At 50.3% G+C, this 20,805-nt stretch overlaps 1 protein-coding gene and 2 long non-coding RNA genes across 5 annotated transcripts, besides 1 other annotated feature; 2 read left to right on the top strand and 1 right to left on the bottom strand.

Moving 5' to 3' along the window:
* Nucleotides 1-234: 234 nt before the first annotated feature.
* Nucleotides 235-4,591, top strand: Gm32039. Of its 2 annotated transcripts, none has more exons than XR_387412.1 (3): nt 235-844; nt 960-4,056; nt 4,565-4,591. It is a non-coding gene; the product is annotated as a predicted gene, 32039 (long non-coding RNA). The 2 variants fall into 2 exon arrangements; XR_387413.1 differs by lacking the exon at nt 4,565-4,591 and having other exon boundaries at nt 960-3,020; nt 3,975-4,326.
* Nucleotides 2,195-2,466: an enhancer, noted in NCBI's record as "Btg2R9 preCRM_Gm fragment; positive regulatory potential score and consensus GATA1 site only in mouse". NCBI's record gives its function as "erythroid enhancer when transiently transfected in human K562 cells" and the evidence as "EXISTENCE:reporter gene assay evidence [ECO:0000049][PMID:17038566]".
* Nucleotides 4,592-10,800: 6,209 nt separating the features above from the next.
* Gm31974 lies at nt 10,801-12,955 on the bottom strand. Of its 2 annotated transcripts, XR_001779450.1 has the most exons (3): nt 12,645-12,955; nt 12,402-12,558; nt 10,801-11,448 (listed from the first exon to the last, which is right to left on the bottom strand). It is a non-coding gene; the product is annotated as a predicted gene, 31974 (long non-coding RNA). The 2 variants fall into 2 exon arrangements; XR_878547.1 differs by having other exon boundaries at nt 12,402-12,955.
* Nucleotides 12,956-16,255: 3,300 nt separating this feature from the next.
* Btg2 (BTG anti-proliferation factor 2) lies at nt 16,256-20,546 on the top strand. Its single transcript, NM_007570.2, has 2 exons — nt 16,256-16,499; nt 17,708-20,546. Exons 1-2 carry the CDS (start codon nt 16,358-16,360, stop codon nt 18,040-18,042), a joined length of 477 nt encoding a protein of 158 aa, NP_031596.1. The 5' UTR covers nt 16,256-16,357; the 3' UTR covers nt 18,043-20,546.
* Nucleotides 20,547-20,805: the final 259 nt, after the last annotated feature.

Raw genomic sequence — 20,805 nt, 5'->3', positions numbered from 1 at the left:
GTCCTAGCTGGGAGGAGGCAGACTTCTCACCCAAGGTCCCTTCTGTAAAGAGCACCCACCTTCCTCTCGGGAATAAGACAGGTGGGGCTCTCGACACGGAGGGCTGTGAACCCAGCTAGGAAGGCCCTTCCTCTTCCCTCCTGTCCCCCATAAAGAGGGACAGAGTTTACTTCCCCAAATTCTTTGGGGTCACTTCCTTCTGCCTTTGCCACTTGGGTTTGCTGATAGACAAAAAGAAACTGACTCTGATGGGGGCTCATACTGGGTGCCCTGCCCTGGGCTTGACGAGCTGCCCTGTATTAAGGCATCCTACCTGGTGAATGCTCACCGAGGGAGGCAGTATCAGCTTCCAGAACTTGGTGGGAAAGGGAAAGCTATCAACAAAGCTATGAACAGAGTGTGAGACAGCCCCAGCTACAGGAGCGGCTGGGGATGAAAAGGGAGATTTAAAATGGAGAGGCCAGGGCTGTTTGCAGAGTCCCTTTACCAACTTTAATCTCCTACCACAGGGGCTCCAATTTGAAGGTGTTCCCCCCCATTCCATGGAGTGGGGACACCAAGGCTCAGAAGGGTCCCATGTCACAGGCATGACAGAGATGGGGTGTAGAGCTGTCTAGTTTTCTTACCATGGGTACTCTTCCCTGGAAGCCTGGCTAGTGATTAGCTGCAGGGGGTAAGGGGAATGACAAGGGTCCTGGAAGAACTAAGAGGAAAGGACCCTACAGGCGAACCTGGAGCACCCGATGATCCCGGAGAGCATCCATTACTGTCATTGCCGCTAAAGCTGTAACCGTTACTGTGAAGTGTTCACTCTGTGCCTGTAGCTCAACACTGTAGAAAGAAGGTACGTATGTGCAACATGTTTAATAAGCACGTCTCCCCCCCCCCCCCCCCGTCAGTCCTCAAAGGAACAAATAAGACTAATACTTTCATTGCTATTTCTCAAATGAGGAAATCAGGATCCAGAGAAGTGAGAAGCTGGCCAAGACCTCACAGTGAGTGGCAGGGCTAACGTCCCCAAAGTTTACACATAGCCACATGCATGAACACAAACTCTATCCTGCTGCCGGCTCCACACCCACACCCAACACCGCTGGCATCATCCAATTCCCAAGACAATGGCTGGGAAGAAAGGCGCTGTTCCCGTGCCTTTAAAACACTGAGACTATGTGTTCATAGCCAAGACAAACCAGTCACATCCTTGCTCATGCCCTGTCAGAAGCCATCCCCTCCCTCCCTATAAGCCTGGCTCCCCTCTGTCACTGTGCCCAGAGGGTGGAATGGGGTGAGGCTTCCATACAGCGGCTCCACCAAGCAGAACCTGAGTTCAAGGAAGTGGACAGAGGAAGTGGGCCTTAGAGGAGGGAGGTTGTGTGTGGGTAAGCAGTGTGGTAGGCATAAAGAAAGTCCAGGGACTTTCCCTTCCCCATACCCCTCCCCTAGACAACCAAGTTCCCCAAGCCACCGCGGGCTGAGAGCTCTGGTTAGGTCTCACTCTTCCCAATTGCCTTCTGTGTGTCTCCCATCTTGTCAGCAATCTATCCATTCTCTCCGCCTCCGGGAATCTTTTACTACACACAGCTCCCATGGCCTTTCCACCCACTACGTCCTTGCGGGTGCATGGCATTGGGGCAGAGTTTGATACGGATGCTGTCACAGGTTTCTCTGGCACTGGGACTGGGCACCTTAGCTGCCCTCCCAGAAGTGTCTCTGGTTCTGTTCCCCCTCTCTCTAGTTCTGCTCCCCCTCCTGCTAGGCAGCTGCCAGATACCCCTGTCTCACAGCCTCTCCTCTATCTGCCCCATAGGCCAGGTCTTACCACCTGACTTGGCTGGGGGCAGGTGGGGAGGGAAGCCTGTCTCTTTACCCAAGGGAGGTGGAACCATGTTGTTTTTGTTTGAAGACCAGGTTTCCACTGCACAGTGATTGTTTTAAATACCCAGGAGCAAACTCCCTCAGCTTTCCATGAAAACCACACCCAAGCCCACTTGGGACTGCGGTGAACTGCCTTGCCACCTGGAGGTACACAACCAACCACAAGACGCTGTCCCATGGGCCCCAGAAGGGTGCCCGGCTGAGGAAGCTATCTGGCTACGTCGGATGACATGCTGGAGAGGGTGACCCTCTGGAGAGGGTACCAGGTTTAAGGGTGGGGGTGGGGTGCTCCCCGTCTGCTCCGGCCGCGTCACCGCGGTCTCCGTACACCTCCCCCGCGCCGCTGACGTGGCCGCCGCGCGTCAAGCAATCCTCCGGGAAGCGCTGTCCTTATTTGGGCGCAGACCCGGTGCGGCTGCGGGCGGGGAAATTGCGTGGCCGTAGCCGCCCTGCGCAGCAGCCCCGCCCTCCTGTCCCAGCCAGGGCGGGGCGGGCGCACAGCCAGTCACGTCTTGAGAAGGGACGCTGGCTCCGTGTCACCTCTGGGCCGGGAGGGGGGCCAGACAGCCTTCCCAGGCGTTATCTCCCATCTCCAGGGTTTCTCATGAAATGTCAAAGCTAGGTAGAAACACAGATGGCCAGTCACAGATGCCTTAATCCTTTGAGACCGGAAGGCTGGGACGCCAGGGCCTTTGTGAGCTGGTGCAAAGGGAAGGCTTGCACTTAAACTAATCCTAATGCCAACAGTTCTCAGTTTCCTCCAAAGAGCAGAGAGCATATCAGCCAACGTCGGTGTTTGTGAGGATATCTATCAATGCACCACCCGCCTTGGTGTGAAAAGTTTCCTAAACCGTGCTTGCTGTTCAGTTTTCCAGTGGTCACTGGGCGATGGGGAGGAACCTGGCCTGGTATCCATCTTAAGGTAAAGGCCAGTGTTGACACCTACCTACCAATCCGTGTGTCTGGGGCCTCATCCAGCTGCACTGAGAATGACCTCTGACTTCACTGAAGGCTTAAACTTTGTCAACAATGTCATCTGGTGTTGGCCTCCTTTTTTCTCAGGGCTGTTTGTTTGGGGCTGGTGACTACTCTTCCAGGATAGCCAGGAAGAGGGTGGGAACTGTCAAAGTCTCCAGGCAGTCATGGTGAGCAACAGGCACTGTGTACCACACACCTGTGTTTCGCTGCTAACAAGTCCTGTTTCCCCCTTTCCAATGTAACTCCGACTCCTAACCTAAGCCCTAGAAAGCCTTTCCCTGTAGGACTCCAGCTGCAGTTGACGCCCTCATTCCAACACTCTTGCTGGGTCTGAACTGTGTCCATTCTAGGCTTTGCTGCCCTTGTTCTCTGTCTGCTGGTGGCTGAGCACTATGCCCTGGGTGGCTCTCCCTTCTTGGGAATTTGGCGTGTCCAGAGGGCAGGAGACCTTTCTTTAAAAAATTAGAGCCCTCCACCTCTGGCCATGTTTAGAGGGTGATTACATCCTCTTCCCCTGATCTCTTTAGTCTTAAAACAAGGACAAAGGTGCTCAGATCCCACGGACAAATGATGGATTTATGATCCAACCACAAATGGCAGTGAGTCACAGGGCCAGGGAGAGCGGGCAGATCTCAGTCTCCTCCCCACACAAAGGATCTGTTGGGTGGCCAAGACAAAGATGGTACAGTGGACAGACAGGCACCTCCCTTTGGAGGTGGCTGTCCTCATTTAAAGAAAGTCCCTTGAGGATGACACCTAATCGCATGTATTTAAAGGGTGAACTATGTGTCAGGTCAGCTGTTCCTAAGTACTGGGTGAGGTTGGCCTAATATCTCCTTCTAAACTGGATAGGAGAGTCCAGGACTCCTCAGTTCCCCCTGAGAGTGGGGCAGAGGGCAAGACCTGTTGCCTCTGGCTGGAGCCCCTGTTTGCCTCAAGTCAGCTCAGTTTAGGGGGGGGGTGCTGCTACAGTTCTGGAAGGCTTCACACCGTGCCGAGGCAGAGCTCAGCCCTGTTCTTTGCTTCTACCTATGAACACAGAAGCCCTTGCCCCCTTCGAGACAGGGTCTCACTAGCCTCCCTTCAAACTCTTGATCCTCCCACCTCTGCTGTGATTCCAGGAGAGAGGCCTTCGACCTGCAGCACCTCAAAACATAGCTACTTGGCTGAAGGTGGAGCAGTAGCATGGTTGATTCAGCAAGGGTACGAACAACTAGGAAACGGGGTGGTGGTGGACACTTATGTTCTCAGAACTTCCTTCTCCCTCCCTGATGTGAGGGCAGAATAAGGTAGGCTCCTCTGGGTTTCCTCTTCCCCGTTTATGACTCTCACAGACAACACCAAGCCTCCCTAAAGAGTCATTGAGATGGTCCAGTGTTCCAAGGAGTCAGTTCATAAGCAAAGAGTCCTTCTCCTAAGCAGGGCTGCCAGGCTGGGGGTAGCCTCGGAATGGGTATAATCTTTCTCAGACTTAATGCTGCCTCTGTCTTAGGATTTCTAGTGCTATGATGAAAAACCATGACCAAAGCAATTTGAGGGAGTAAGGGGTTTATTTGGCATATACTTCCACATCATAGTCCATCACTGAAGGAAGTCAGGATAGGAACTCAAACAGGGCTGGAACCTGGAGGCAGGAGCTGATGCAGAGGCCATGGAGGGGTGCTGCTTACTCACTTTCTCCTCATGGCTTGCTTAACTTGCTTTCTTATAGAACCCAGGACCACCAGCCTAGGAATGGTATCACCCACAATGGGCTGGGCCCTTCCACTTCAATCAGTAATTAAGAAAATGCCCTAAAGCCAGATCTTACACAGACATTTTCTCAATTGGGATTCCTTCCTTTCGGATGACTCTAGCTTGTGTTGAGTCGACACAAGCATAGCCAGCACACTCGCTGACAGGAGACTTGACTTTAGATTCAGAAGCTGGGCAAAGAGAGACTGTCTTTCTCGGCGCTTGCTTACCTGTTTCCCCACTATGATCCTCACACACTTCAGATTTGGAGGCTCAGTAGAAAGACTCTAGATGTCAATCAAATTCCTCTGTCCATTCAACTTGGCTATGAGTTTTCCCTTGCTCTGCCCTGGTCTTTGGCTGGAAGAAAGCAGCTGGACACCTGGGGCACCAGGCTATTTCTGCCCCAACAGGGCTCATCCCTGACTCCACGGAGTTCCTGAGCCAAGAAGAAGGGGAGACAACTCTGGGCTAGAATGGAACAGATGTTTGTTTATTACCCCATGCCATTGTCCTGATTCTGAAGCCTCCTGACATCATTATGGTCCCTTATTAGTGGCCAAAGCCCAATTAAGGATGACACTAAAAGCCAAGTGAGGGGTAACTTTAGATTCCTCTGCTCCATACAATTTGCTAAACGCATGAAACTCAAGAAGAACGAAGACCAAAGTGTGGACACTTTGCCCCTTCCTAGAAATGGGAACAAAACACCCATGGAAGGAGTTACAGAGACAAAATTTGGAGCTGTGACGAAAGGATGGACCATCTAGTGATTGCCATATCCAGGGATCCATCCCATAATCAGCTTCCAAACGCTGACACCATTGCATACACTAGCAAGATTTTGCTGTAAGGACCCAGATATAGCTGTCTCTTGTGAGACTATGCCGGGGCCTAGCAAACACAGAAGTGGATCCTCACAGTCAGCTATTGGATGGATCACACGGCCCCCAATGGAGGAGCTAGAGAAAGTACCCAAGGAGCTAAAGGGAACTGCAACCCTATAGGTGGAACAACAATATGAACTAACCAGTACCCCGGAGCTCTTGTCTCTAGCTGCATATGTATCAAAAGATGGCCTAGTCGACCATCACTGGAAAGAGAGGCCCTTTGGACTTGCAAACTTTATATGCCCCAGTACAGGGGAACGCCAGGGCCAAAAAGGGGGAGTGGGTGGGTAGGGGATTGGGGGGGTGGGTATGGGGGACTTTTGGGATAGCATTGGAAATGTAAACGAGGAAAATACCTAATTAAAAAAAAAAGATTGTTCTGCTCCAATATTCCAGTGGGGCAAGAGGGTTGCACATGAATTCCTTTTGGGGGTGGGGTATATGCAAGTCATAGCATATGTGTGAAGGTCTGAGGGAAACTTGCAGGAGTGAGTTATCTCCTTTACCACGTGGGTCCCAGGTCTAGAACTCAGTTTATCATACTCGGTTGTAAGCATCTTTACTCCACTGAACCGTATCACTGACCCAAGTATTTTAAAGCTTTTTAGTTTTGTGTTTGTGCGCGCTCACGCGCATATGCACACATGTGTGTGTATGCCACTTGTGTGCACATGATCAGAGAGGCACCCCCTGGAGCTGGAGTTACAAGTTGTGAGCTACCCAGCATAGGCACTGTAAACTGAACTCTGGACCTCTGGAAAAACAGCTAACATTTTAATTGCTGAAACAATGCATCAGCCTTGGCCTGGGTATTTTAACAGGCTAACTTGAGTGTTTTCTTATGTTTCATAACAAAGCTATATAATGCATATATTTCTCCTTTGCCTTAGCTTCCTAGAAGTTGAGACATAGATTTAGGAGTTTAATACTAACAAATCAGCAAATGCCTACTTCCTCTCTCACCTCACTATCTTAATGTTTAATATAAGCATATATATGTTTAAATTATTATATTTTATATAATATAATTATTTCTAGTTTCTATGTGAGTCAGTATTTTAAGCTGCTGCAGAGTCTTCTTAGGACAAACCAAAGCTGGGGATGTGGGCTCCCACCTTTACTCTCAGCACCTGGGGACAGAAACCTCTACAAACAGAAGTTCTGCTGGTAGAACCCATTGGCAAGCCGCCTTATGCTTAGGGAAGATCGATTTCCTGCCCTAGCCCAGGCCTGAGCCTGGCAGCCAGGTTGAAGGGGAGAGAGTCTTTGTTTTGAGTTTAAGATCAGACTAGGGTACCAGGTGAGACCCTTTCTCACTAAACACGGGGCTGAAGATATATGTGTTGGCAGAGTGCTTGCCTAGTCTACAGAAGCCCTGGGTTTGATCCCCAGTTCTGCACAAACTGGTCATGGTGGCAAATGCTTGTAATAGCAGCAGTCAAGAGGTAAGACAGGAGAATCGGAAGTTCAAACACATCCTCAATTATCTGAAAAGTTCCAAGCCAGCTAAGACTACATGAGCCTCTGTCTGAATGAATGAATGAATGAATGACAATATTAATGGTTAGCATGTCCTCACCCTTTCCCACCAATAAGCAGACAAATGACAAAAAGTGGGAATAATGTCACAGGCTAGCATGCAGGGCAAGCACTCTTACATAGTAAAGAAATAAATTCAATTCTTTAAAGCATTTTAAATGTGAGACTGGGTGTAGTGTTGTGCACCTTTAATCCCAGAACTAGGAGGCAGAGGCAGGTGGATCTCTGTGAGTTTGAAGCCAGCCTGGTCTACAGAGCAAGTACTAGGACAACCAGAGCTATACAGAGAAACCCTGTTTAGAAAAATAAATAAATAAATAAATAAATAAATAAAATGCGAATAGCATCCACTGATTATTATGGGGTAGACAGTATTCTAGGCACTGTAAACTCTGACCACACTGAAGTAAGAGCAGTCATTTTTAGCCCCATTAAACAGATAAGCACACTGAGAGCCTTGATAACTTGCTTGTGAGCACAGAGCTAGCACTTGGACCCGGCAGTGTGGCTCCAAGGGATGTGCACTAGTCTCTGTGATGGAGCAAACGAATCACAAAGTCTGTCCGCTCACAAGTCACGTTACAGTCCATCAGGGGCAATGATCACAAAAACAAGATGAATGGAGCAAGCAGTCCAGACCTCCTATTCTGAATCTAGAGACATACCACCAATGACAACCTGATTCCTTTCTTTTAATTATTTCTTGGGGGCTGAGGGTTCAAGACTGGGTTTCTCTGTGTAGCCCTGACTGTCCAGGAACTCACTCTGTAGACCAGGCTGGCCTTGAACTCAGAGACCAACGTCTGTGTCTCCTGAGCAATGGAATTAAAGGCGAGCACTACCACCACCCAGCTAACAATCTGATTCTTGGTGGTGGAGGTGGGAAGATGGTACGCAGAACCCTCCCTACCTTTCCCCACCTTAATGGGCAGGATGAAGTACGTGGATGAGAGTATCATGCTATCAAAGTTCAAAGGATATGTCTGAAAACACACCCTGGGCCAGCCTATAAAGCCCTTAGAGGCAAAACGAAGAACTAAACTTTGACCCTTGTAGGAGCCCGTAGGAGCCCGTGAAGGCATTCGAGCAGGAAAGAGACAGACTAGGCTGGTGGCTAAGGACTCTGACTGAGGGAAGAGTAGACAGGGAGGGCTTCCCACAGGAATTCCTCTGCAGTGAATGGCTGCAGAGCCGGAGCCTTGCACTGGCTATCAGAGATCAGCTCAGGAAGTGGCCAGCAGAATATCTGTCCTGATGGGGGAGATTTCTGTCTCTACAGCGAGGGATCTCATATTCTGCTGGGGCCCAGGCGTGGTCAGTGTGGACCGCAGATGGCAGATTAAAGCTGAGCCGGCGGCAGATCTCCTAGCCCAATACTCTCTCCTTACAGATAAGCCGACTGAGGTGCGGGAGGAGACTGCCAGTCCAGCCATCTCTCCCTGTCTCTGGACTCCTTCCTCTGACCCACATGGATCGGGTGCTTGGCCTTTCCTGGACCTAAGCCTGCCATGCTGTAAAGAGATACCGTGGCCCAGAGCCAGGCGGCAGAAGGGGAGAAGCTGCCGTAGGATCCCTCCCTCTGTTCCTGCCCAGGCGTAGCCATTTCAGGAGACGTTTCTTCCACTCTTTACCCCCGCTGTCCTTCACAGATGCTTGTCCCAGACACTCAAGCCCCAGGAGGCCCAGCCGAGCAACATCTGGGGTCACTTCACCAGTCTCAGGGCCTCTCTTCTTGTTTTCTGTCTGGAGATGAAGTGAGTCTGCCCTGGGCCCCCAGGAAGGAGGAGAGGGGCTTTACAAGGGGTCTGTCCTCTAAGTTTGCAAAGAGGCAGTAAATCCAGCTTCAGATCTGCTGCTGCCCCGAAGTCCATGTGTTCCCTAGTGAGTCTCCAGCACTTGCGGTCACACCTTCGCAAGACCATTGCAGAAGGCCCATGAAGTGGAGGTGTGGGAGGTCCCGTTCTCGAGGCTTCGAGGATGACAGACTTTTAGCAGACAGTTCCCCCCTTTTGTTCCTAGGTACACCTAGGGAGTCACAGGAGGAAAAACATACAACTAGGATTTTTCCAGCCAATACTGGTCTGGCCATCTGTCTGTGTCTCTCCCCAGTTCCCTCTCACGCCCTGTTCTCCACCCCCCACTCCCCAGGCCGGCTTTCTTTTCCCCTGCATAACACAGGAACAGAATGTCCCCTCCCCCTAGACACTACTGAGGCACTGGGGCATAGCAGTCCAGGAGGAACTCCCAGGGCAGCAGACCCGTCTGAGAGTGACACAGCCAGTCTGCAGGGCTGAGTACCTACTGACCATGTAGATGAATGTGTGATACTTTCTAGCCTCTCTCTTCCAGTGATGGAGCTAGAGCCACCAGAGCTAATACCACACAGCATTTGGGCCGGGAGCAAGAGCACAAACAGACCATTGGAAGAGCTTTAATACATGGAGGTCACCTGGCAGTCGTCTAGGCTCTGGCTGGCCCATGACAGTAAACGTGGCTATTCCTGGAGAGTTTTGTTTCTAATTTTTGTTTGGATACAGGCTCTTAGGTATCCCAGGCTGGCCTTGAACTTGCTTTGTAAGCTGAAGATGACCCTGAATATCTCTTTACCTTCCAAGTGCTGGAATTATAGACATGCATTACGATACCTGGTTATTACCATGCCCCGGCAGTGCTGAGCATGAACCCAGGACTTTCTGCAGGCTAGGCAAGCAGTCTACCAACGATGCTACACCCCCAGAACTAGAGGTTTTTTTTCTTGCCCTGTCTAACACTCTGGGTCTCACCTTCGAATCCTGGTTATTCTCCCTGGGCCCTTGGGCTCAGTGTCCATTTTTGGAGCCTGGTTGGGACTTGACTCTTTTTTGTTTGTTTGTTTTTTGGTTTTTGTTTGTTTTTTTTGTTTTTGTTTTTGTTTGTTTGTTTGTTTGTTTGTTTTTTGATATGCTGGTCACTGTCTAAAGGGCAAATGCTTTTGTCCTGGGCTGCTGGCCACGTGTGCTGTCTGCCAGTCTGATTCCCATCTGTCCCTCTCCTAATAGCCCCATCCCTCCATTTCTTAAACTAGAAACTCTTTGTAAACCCTCAGTCCATCTAAGCGTGCTGCTATCTCTCTGCATTAGCTAGAGTAGCTGTCATTGTCTCAGAGGGAGACTGATTTTCTGTCACATCAAACACATAGATTCGGGTGGCAGAACTGTCTTTGTCACCATAGGTCTTGCCTGCGGTTCTCTGAGGTTCCCTTTGGTTTGATGTCTTACCAGTATCCGCCCTCCCATCCTCTCCTTGCTCTGAAACGGAGATCTCGCCCCATGAGGCTCAGAGTCTTTCAACCTCAAGATTCTCCTGTGAGAGAGAAAACTGGACACCTCCTCACCCAAATGCTGAATTCATTCTCTCGTGGCTCCCTTGTTCCCTGACCCCACATGCCACGTGATCATCTCTTGCACTCAGCTTCCAGTGCCCACCCACCTGGGTCCTCTGAGTGCTGAGAATAACCCCCAGATCTATCACTGCATTTCTAGAGTCTGAAACCCAAGGCTCCCCAACAAATAAACCTCAAGTCAATGGACAAATGAAAGAATGAGGCCAGAGCCGCAAGATGGGCACTGGGCCTAATGAAAAGAGCCTTAGATACTAGGGTTAGAGAATGAGATTTTAGTAGCAACCCTGCCAACAAGCAGCTGTATGTCACTGCCCCCACACACTGTAAGGCCTCCTTTCCATCCGAAATTTTTAAAAGAAGGAAAAAAAAATAATTGCGTAGTTCCCAGAAATACTTTGTGAGTCCATACCAATAATAACTGTGGTTTATTGGGTGTTCGTGACGTGAAAGCCCTGTGCTAGGTGCTCTCTGTGTATCACCTCTGATCTACCCAGGACCCTAGGAGTCCCTCTTTAAAGATGGCAAAACTGAGGAAGAGAGATTGAGGACATTCCTTGTCACAGAAATGATGGGTGCTGGCTGCAGCTCAGCATCCAGGTTGGCGTTTGGTAATCTTTGCATGTGAACTCTGGGGTGAGATTCAAGTAGAGGCAGTGAGCCAGTTGGGAAGAAGTCCAGAGAACCATACTGTAGAGAGAGTCGTGGCCTTTCTTGACTCACATTTTTGCCCACATCTCAGCAAGGCTCCCAGGTTGAGACAGCAATGGCAGCAAGGGCAGCCATGTCTCTTCCTACTCAGCCTCCGGGAGCAGCAGCTGGGCATGACTCTCTCCAGCTTTTTTGGTCACTCTGAAGATGAACTTGCAGCTGTCACCTGGCCATTTTCTGTGGCTGGATTTCATCCTTATGTACAGGTGACCTGTTCTGGGAGTGCCTGGGTCCCGTTGGAGCAGACATCCCCTTCAGCAACGCTCTGGACAGCGGCTCTCCTCTCATGAAGCTGCCTGGCCTACGCAGTCATGCACAGGTGGGTCTGTTCTCAGCTTCTGTCTTCAGAACAAATAATGGAATGGGTTACTCTCTAGCTTCCAGACTCTTCTCCAGCCCTCAACACATTGTCAAAAATGGTTCTCTAGGGTTTAAAATACGTCAAAACCCCCCAAATGAGGAAGCCCTTGTCTGAACTTCCTTTAGTCGGATGGCCAGTGATCTGCTTACTGCCCAGTTCCCTGTACACTGTCTGCGTCTGTCCCAACTCCCTGTTCACTTTTGGGTCGAGGAAAAGGTTGAAAGACAGACTTTGCAAGCAGAGCTCACATCCCCAGTTCCCTGTGAATAGGCTTTGGTGACAAAGATATTTTCTTCTGCTCTTAATTCCTATTTCTGAATGTCAAGGATAACTCCCAGACTGGTGGCTTAGAACGACCTTGGGTTCGGCTTTTGAGAAGTGGGCAGAGCCCCCTTTGTAGAGATGTGTGGAAGGATTCATCAGTACTTCCGGTCTGCTTAAGGAGGGGTGAAGAGGCAGCTGGTCCACCCTGGTGATGTGCCTTATCAGCTCTGGGCAGCATAGCAAGGTGCTAGCGATGTTGATGTCGGGAAGTGAGATCAAATTAGCATCTGCAGCAGCTACACCCAGGCAAACTCAGCACCCCCACCCCAAGGCCAGTCCCTTTCAAAGAGCAGGCTTCACCAGACACCAGGACACAGCAACCCTGTACTCCCTCACTCCCGCCAAACTCCAGCTCACGCATACACTTTAATACGTACACTCACTCAATTATAAATACCACCCTCCTGCCCACACTGATACACAGAGAGACCAACAGAATCACACATAGTGCCGTGTGGGAGGGAGCTGAAGTCATTCTCCCAGAATAGCTCAGCCCGGCCTCTGCCAGCAGAGCCACCGAGTTTGCCTCAGGTTTCCACATGTGGTAAGAACGGAGAGGTAACCTTGACAACCGAGCCAAGGCCCCAAGGCCCCCCACAGAAGTACATACCACTAGTGGCTTCTAACAAGGAAGCTGTGTGATTTCCTCACAGACAAGGCCGGGACAGAAGGACAGAGTCCCTTGGCCTAAGGAGGGCAGTTTGGAATGTCATGTCATTCTCCAATGATCCACACCGGTAGGCCAGACAAATGGATGGAATGCTGAACTGAGAGCAGAGGAAAAGAAGATCTGGGATCACATGGCATTGAAGTTTCTGGTGCAGATAAAGTGTAGAGCCAAGGTCATCCTCACCTCTGCTATCACCGAGGCACCAGTGACTTGAACTATGGAGTCATAGTCAGCACAGTGTGTCAGCATTTATGCTCACCACACAACCCATAGATGCAGGTAGAAGAATAAATAAAAGAATGGGGAAGAAGACATAAGCAGGAATGGCAGGAGGTAGAGAGGGTGAGGTAGAGCGGAGCCGTTCTCCTTATTCTGGTGTCCAAAACACTCCAAGGACAGGAGGCAGTGGCGACCTGGAAGAGAAGAGGAGTGACACCTTTACTTTGAAGCTTCTGCCCGTTCCCATCAACTTAGACCAGCTTTCCCCCTTTGTTTAGTTTTTGTTGATGTTTGAGATCAGATCTCACCATGTAACCCTAGGTGGTATAAAATCTTCTATGCAGACCAGGCTGGCCTTGAACTCACAGACACCTGCCTTCCTCTGTTTCCCCAGCGCTGGGGCTAAAAGTGTGTGCCACCACAGCTGGTGCTATCATCAACTAAAAGGCAGTTTAAAGGAATTTCTTTAAAAATTAGGACTCAAGTAATGTATTTGATGCTATCAGAAATCAGTCCTAAGTCCTAAGTGGCAGCCAACACCTTTAATTCCAGTGCTCAGAGAGGCAGGGGCCAGCTGGTCTACCAATGGAGTTCCAGGCTCGCCATGTTGAACATGTTTCAAAACAAACAAACAAACAAAGTAAAAGATTCTAGAACTTAAATCCTGATTTGGAGATGTTGCTTCTGTGTGGTGACTTGGGAATGTTGAGAGTAAGATAGTTAAGCCACTCTGTAGGCTCAGGAGAAGAGAAGCCGGGAAGGAGGAGGCCTGCCTTTGGTTCTTGGGGAGCACGGTGCACTACAGCATCAGAGTACAATCTAATGGTGTCTCTGCAGAAACCCAGCGGATAATACCACGCTGCAGCAGCACCCCCAAATCAGGACTTAAGTTCTAGAATTGTTTGTTTTGTAACACGGTTTCAAGGTGTAGCTCTGACTGGCCTAGAACTCTGCAGGTAGACCAGGTTGGCCCCTGCCTCTCTGAGTACTGTGATTAAAGGTGATTGCTACTACCACACCTAGCCTTAGAATTGATTTCAGGGTTGGGGACACCTTACCTGTGTGGCCAAGCAGCAGGGACTGGGGAAGCCAATGACAACAACACCACATTTGTAATCTGCAAGCTATATCCTGTCCTGGCTCTACTGAGTGGTCACTGCATAAACTGCAGAGAGATGTGAACATACACATAGGGGCATGTTTGAGTTAAAGAAAAACAAGGCTGATGTTTTGGGTTGCAGAAAGCTTTTTTCCATTAATCTGGTTATAGGATGTTAGGCCCAGAACACCAAACCCGAGCCAAAGACTCTGGGAGATGACAGTAAGAGTGTCAAATTCAGGAACTGAACAAACCAGTCAGATCAGGCTTGTGCGCTTTGACCTATTCGGCTGCCTTCCTTGGTGGCTAGCCTTGGTCAATTCTGGCCTTGCTGACAGCTGACCTCTCTGGTTCATTGCATCTAGGTTACCTTTCTACAAGGTCAGCCCTGCTTCCTGTTTAAAAAAAAAAAAAAGCAGGAATAATCACCTCACCCTTCCTGTCCCAGCCCTAGAGGAGGGGCAGTGAAGAAGCCATCCAGGGGTGTGTTTAATGCCAGATTGCTAGAGTCCCAGGGCATTTTGATTCACCCCGAGAAACAGAAGGAAGAACATTCAAAATGAGAGGTGTCCGGGAAATATGAGGCATACAACATAGTAGCCCACTCCCAAGTCCCTTGTAAACTGATGCTGGGCCAGGGGGAGAGGTCCTGCTTGTAAGGCTGAGGCAGGAGGATCCCCAGTTTGTGATGAGCTAAGTGACCACAGGGGTAACATCAGTTCAGCATTGGGAGGATGGCATGTGTTTTCAAGGTGAAGTTTCAGGGATCTGCAGGAGTATGCATTGGCGGCTAAGAGGTAGGAAGGTACTCCGAGTTAAAGACACAGCCATGGTGTGTGAGATAAGGGCCATGTTATAGACAAGTGAATAGTGGGGGAAATTCTGTGACCCAGATGGCAGAGCTGTCGTGATACTGTCTTCTGACAGTGACGAAAGGGACCCTATAGTACAAAGTGGTAGGAACCTACAAAGGTAGGTCGTTTGTAGAAAATGATGAAATGTCTTGCTGGTCAGGCAAATGAGTCCAGGCAACCTGGCAAGGGGGGGAGGGGTTGTCTCAGATGGTTTGAGCAAGGCAAGAGCAAGCAGATGGACACTTTAGAAAAAGACTCTTTCCGGGAAGGTGCTTTGGGCATGGGAGGGGAAGGAACCCACTGAGATTATTTAGGGATGAAGAAGCCAACAGTCTTGGGACCAGGTCTGAGGAAGCAAAAAGAGGGTCTGGGTGCTATAGGGACAGTGATCAGTAGCTTTGTCTGAAAGGGGGAACAGGGAGGGAGGTAGCTTTAGAGGGAGCACTAGACATTTAGAGGGAGGGATAGAGCATGTGGGAAAAGGGACAGAAGTATTGATGGGAAGTCCACTGAAGAAAAACAAGCAGCAAAACAGACAGTGGAGAGAAAAGGGAAGAGGGAAATGGGGTAGGGTGGATACAGAGGATCCAGGTAGGGAAGCTGGTGGCTCAGACCAGGGATACAGGGAGAGAAGCCTGGCTTAGAACTCAGGGAAAACAGGATTTTACACAAGCCATGGCGCTAAATTCAGGCCCCATCCTGTGCAGGGCTCAGAGATGTGGGTGACAAGTTGCCCCACTCAGTAGTCTGCCTAGCTTCCTGGCACCAGTCCCTGAGCCCCTGCGTGTAGACAAGCCAGACCTGAAGCCTTTCCTCTGGGGAGCTAGTGTTTACAAAAGCCTCAGTGCACAAAAAGGAAGGAAAACAATCAGGGAAGAGGGAGGGGCAGGGAACTGATGGAAAACTTTGTACAATTCACACCAGATTACTTAAACACACACACACACACACACACACACACACACACACACACACACACACACACACACACAGACACTGCCATTTAAAGGAAAGTGAGTGCTGGAAAAATAACCCTACGGACAGAAAATACTCTCCTCGACACTCCTCCCACCAAACAGTGAGAGCTGATTACTTTTAGGCAATTACAGAAGAGGAAGAGCAGAATTTGTTGGGGGAGGTGGAATTATTATGGAAGCAAAAAGAATACAATCCCCATTGCTGAAAACACGAGGAACCCGTTTTGATCAGCTGGGGGGATGAGTGGCAGAGATGTTCAGGTAGGGGGGTGAACGGCTCTGTCAGTGTCTGTCAGGAGACATGGGAGAAATAACATCGGCGAGGGCATCCTGGAGGAGGCAGCAGGCAACCTGGGTTTTGGCGCTGTGCAGAGACGACGTCCGGGCATGCCCGGTGTAGCGCGCTTCCTCTGCCCAGGTCCAAGGCCCTCTCCCGCCTGCCTCCCACAGCACGGGAGTCCGGTGCTTGTTCCCAATAATGACGTCAGTGAGCGATGACCTCAGCGCCTGGGAGGCGCGGGCGAGCTGGCGGGCGGGGCGGAGAGGGGCGGGCGCAGGCGGAGGGGAGAGGCGAGACACCGGAGGGGCACGCCCCCATCCGCCAGCGTCGGCCAATGGGCGCCACCGACGGCTCCCCGCCTCCCCGAGTGGTATGAAAGGCGCAGCCCGGGGAAAGTCCGGGCAGAGCCCGAGAGGTGGCCAGACCGTCATCATCGTTCTAATACAGCTACTTCCTCAGCCACCGGTATGAGCCACGGGAAGAGAACCGACATGCTCCCGGAGATCGCCGCCGCCGTGGGTTTCCTCTCCAGTCTCCTGAGGACTCGGGGCTGCGTGAGCGAGCAGAGACTCAAGGTTTTCAGTAGGGCGCTCCAGGACGCACTGACCGGTGAGCACACGTCGGGGTCTTGGAACCACTCGGGCGCGGCCACTTCTTGCCTGGGGTGTCTTTATCACTGTTCTGTGACGGGGACCCCTACGCGAACAACTCCGGGTCTCAGATGTCTTTCTCTAATTAATCTCTGAGGCCACTGATGGTCCTCTGTCCCTTCGGTTAAGTCCCCGTCTCCCAGCCCTCCAGTCCCCGCCTCGCTCCCGAGGCTCCGACCCTCTTCCTTGAGTACATTCTGAGACCCTGACAACACCATGAGAAAAGTCAGTGTGTGTGTGTATTCAGAGTCCGAGCTCACCCTTATCTCCGAATCTTGGAGAACAACAGACCCTCAGGGGATGTGAAGCCAGGCCAAGCTGTGCGACTTTTATGCGCAATTGAACTTTCTAGACAACTCTTGAGTCCTAGCCACTGTTGCTGTATAGTCCTGAGCCTGTCATCATACAGGCCCATTCTGCCGCGTGTTTACCCGCTGCAAGTTGTAATCTGGGCCCCCTTTGTATTTTTTCTTTTTTGGTCCCTCTTCACCATCTGCCACCTATTGTAGTACAGAAAAGAGCCTGGTAGCCTAGCCAACTGCGAGGGCGGGGAGGGGGTGTGTGTGTTATGGAGGCAGGGTGTGAGGGACGGAGGTGGAGGAGTGATAAGCCACCCTTTAGCCTCTGTCCGCAGCTGTTATAACTGGTTGGTTGCCTTGGGCTGCGATAGCCATCTCTCAACATGTTGGCACAGATCTGAGGACCAACAGCTGTTTCATCAAAACAAAACCATTTTTTATCCCCTTACCTTTGCTAAAGATCTCAAAACTCTTCTGATGCGGAAGGGATGAGAGGCCTTGTGACTTGTTGGGCAACCAACAACATTGGCCGCTTACCTACCGGCTTTGAAATTTCAGTGCCTTGGTCGTCAGAGGCCCTGCCGGTTCTTGCTAGCCCTTCCTGCCTTAAACAGGATTGTGCCAAAAATATCCATGACCACCATAGAGCATCTACCTGAAAGCTCTGGGGCTGCTTTCCAGTGTACAAAAACTTGGAAAGGACCCAGGAATCTTTCTAAGTGGCAGGGGGAGTTTAAGGAGAGGCTCTTAAATACTGTCGCTGAGAAGAGGAAGTCTCCTCCCCAGCCCTCTCCCCTCATCCTCCCCTTGTGGTAAACATCAGAGAATGCTTTCTAACGGCGCATCTTCCTCTTGTTTTTTTCCACAGATCATTACAAACACCACTGGTTTCCAGAAAAACCATCCAAAGGTTCTGGCTATCGCTGTATCCGTATCAACCACAAGATGGACCCCATCATCAGCAAGGTGGCCAGCCAGATTGGACTCAGCCAGCCCCAGCTGCACCGGCTGCTGCCCAGTGAGCTGACCCTGTGGGTTGATCCCTATGAAGTGTCTTACCGCATCGGGGAGGATGGCTCCATCTGTGTCCTGTATGAGGAGGCCCCGGTGGCTGCCTCCTATGGGCTCCTCACCTGCAAGAACCAGATGATGCTGGGCAGGAGCAGCCCCTCGAAGAACTATGTGATGGCCGTCTCCAGCTAGATAGGAGCCACCCGACCCTGGCACTCTACTGTTCTCATGCTGCCCTGACAACAGGCCACCGTATACCTCAACCTGGGGAACTGTATTTTTAAAATGAAGAGCTATTTATACATGTTTTTTTTTTTTTTTTTTAAGAAAAGAGGAAAAAAACCAAAAGATTTTTTTTAAAAAAAAAAGAAAAAGAAAAACAATTCTTTAAAGGGAGCTGCTTGGAAGTGGCCTCCCCAGGTGCCTTTGGAGAGAACTGTTCTTGATTGCATCTGTGAGCCAGTGTTTGCCTAGGGGAATGGGTTGGGGATTGGCCTAGCCAAGGTAAAAGGGGATTCTTGGCTGATCCCCCCAGGAGGTGGTGGAAGGGAGCAAGGTTAGCAACTGTGAATGAGAGGGGTCAGGGTCTGCTCTGGGTTACCGTCCCAGCTGGGATGCCTGTATGCCTGGTCCCTCTCTTACTCAGGGGCATTCAAGCCTGATCTTAAATAATACTACATTGCCTAATCTTCTCTTTTGTTTTTCGGCTGAGATCAGGGGCAGACTGAAAGGCCTCTCCTGTCCCTTCTGTTCTAAGCAGTCTCTTGAAGCCGTGTCTCGTTTCTGAGTCTACCCTTGGGGGCCTGAAGAGCTTGCTTCCCAGCCCGGAATCTGTCTAAACATTTTTTGGAGGGTGGGATGTAAGGCAGGCGCGCAAAGACTTTGGGGCTAAGATGGAGAGGACCTGCACAAAACCTTTGCTTTGCTCTGTGCTGCTTTGTATGGGTGGATAGTGAATAATTTAGGGATGATTTGCAATGGAATTTTGGGACCCAAAGAGTATCCAATGGGGGTAGGTCTTTTGGACCCAGTCCTTCCTTTTGGGAACCACACGACAGTCTGAATGCTGCTACCACTATTCCTTTGAGAGGTGGCTCAAAGCTCCAGGGAACTCCAAGTCCTTTCTTACTGCCTTCTCTTCAAGAGCAACCTTCCCCATTTTTTCTTTCCCCTTTCCTGCGGTTGGGTCCTGGAGGGCCCTATTTCCTAGGACAAGCGTTCTCAGTCACTGTGCAATAGTCCCAGGATGCTCTGAGACCGGACCTCCCAGCCCCTCCTGATGCCCTGGTAGGTTTTAGGGACCCATTCTTCCCATTCTTCTAGGGGTTCTGACTGGCTGGTGGGCCTTGCGGAGATCTTCCTGGGCCACAGGGAGGGCACCTGTGCACTGCAGGACTACCTGGTATTCTTGTAGGGCTGCCATGAAGAGTCAAACCTTGGGCACAGCTTTAGCTCCTTGGTGCTCAGAGCACCTGTGGGGGAGGTTACCTCTCTCTCTCTCTTAGTAAAATCCAAATTTATTTGTAGATGTGTGCAATATTTACTGTTCTGGGTTGGAGAAAATTGGGAAACACTGGGAAGAAATGGCTTTCCTTCAGGTTCAGTGACACTGATGAGGGCTTCTTAGAAGGCCTCAAGTCTCTCAAACTGAAGGACAGAGCTAGAGCTAGCCCGTCACCCCTTGGTGAGGATTCCCTTCCCCGTTTCTCTCCACCGCCATGGCATCCTGTGTCCTAGATTTCTCAGCTCCTCAGTTTCTGCTCAAAGGTGCTATTTACCAAACTCTCTGCCTGCCCGGGCAGACAGGCCCCAGCTTCGCACAGCCTTCCCAGGTGGCTTCGTCTCTCTTGCTTTAACCTTAACTCTGGGCCCACAGACCTGAGAGCTGTGGCCTACAACAAAGCTGTGAATTGTTCCAGATGGTTCTTGTGTTTTGTCCGCACACAGGTGCCTGCCGTTTAGAAGCTGCCTCCTGGTCTCATGCTTAAATCTTCAATTCTTTACTGTCCTTGTTCACTTTAGAAATGACAAACCCTAGAGCTGGACTGTTGAGCAGGCCTGTCTCTCTTATTAAGTAAAAATAAGAAATAGTGGTAAGTTTGTAAGCTATTCTGACAGAAAAGACAAAGGTTACTAATTGTATAATAGCGCTTTTATATGGAAGACTGTACAGCTTTATGGACAAATGTAAACTTTCTTTTTTGTTTTTAATAAAAATGTAGCAGATCGTGTAATGTGTAGAGAAGGTGGAATTCCATAGCGCTGACTGGCCCTCTTAGATACAAACCCCTTCGTGTTTCGTGGACTTCATCAGTTGTCCTGAGCTCCGTCTGCAGCATGCAGACGTTATAAAAGATACCCTAGGTTTGTGACGAGGTTGCTTCCATTGCATCCCCTCTCCTTGGGAGGCGGCTCCATACTTCTGTCCTTGTGAATATTGTCACAGGTCTCTTAAAAAACAAACAAACAAAAAAGCCCAAAAACCAATATGTTATCTGCACACTCTGCAGCCAGTTCCATAGTTTTGCTCTTGGCCATTCAGCACATTGAAGAGCTGGCCAGCTGTGTCCACATCTGCGCAAGCAAGCCACCACGGCTGGAAACTATATAAAGAAAAGAAACCATCCAGAAAGTTCCAAAGACACAAGACTTGGGTTTGGCACACACTAAGCACACCAGTGCACTCGATGCGACTGCAGTTATACACAAGCACACCCTGATGTTCCTCCTGGCGTCCCAGAGGTCACCCGTGAGGCCAGCGTCTGAGCATGGTTTGTTTCACGCCCCGTTCATGCATAGCAGCACTGGTCTACAGTGGCAGTGTCTTTACTGGGCATGGGCAGACTTTTCCTTGCTGTTCTGGAAACAGTCTAGTTTAACAACTATTTCCCATGTATTAGGCACTGCAGACCGTCTTAGGATTTAAAGTATGTGGGTGGGGAGGGGAGGAGAATA

Source organism: Mus musculus, chromosome 1 (assembly GCF_000001635.26).
Source record: "Mus musculus strain C57BL/6J chromosome 1, GRCm38.p6 C57BL/6J".
NCBI classification, from domain to species: domain Eukaryota; kingdom Metazoa; phylum Chordata; class Mammalia; order Rodentia; family Muridae; genus Mus; species Mus musculus.
This window is presented reverse-complemented; position numbering and strand designations above follow the sequence as displayed.

What these genes read in the sequence shown, in the direction of transcription:
- Btg2 (NM_007570.2), top strand. Translation starts at nt 16,358, where the DNA reads ATGAGCCACGGGAAGAGAACCGACATGCTCCCGGAGATCGCCGCCGCC. An exon ending in GCTCCAGGACGCACTGACCG is followed by an intron (nt 16,500 to 17,707) that starts GTGAGCACACGT and finishes TTTTTTCCACAG; the next exon opens with ATCATTACAAACACCACTGG.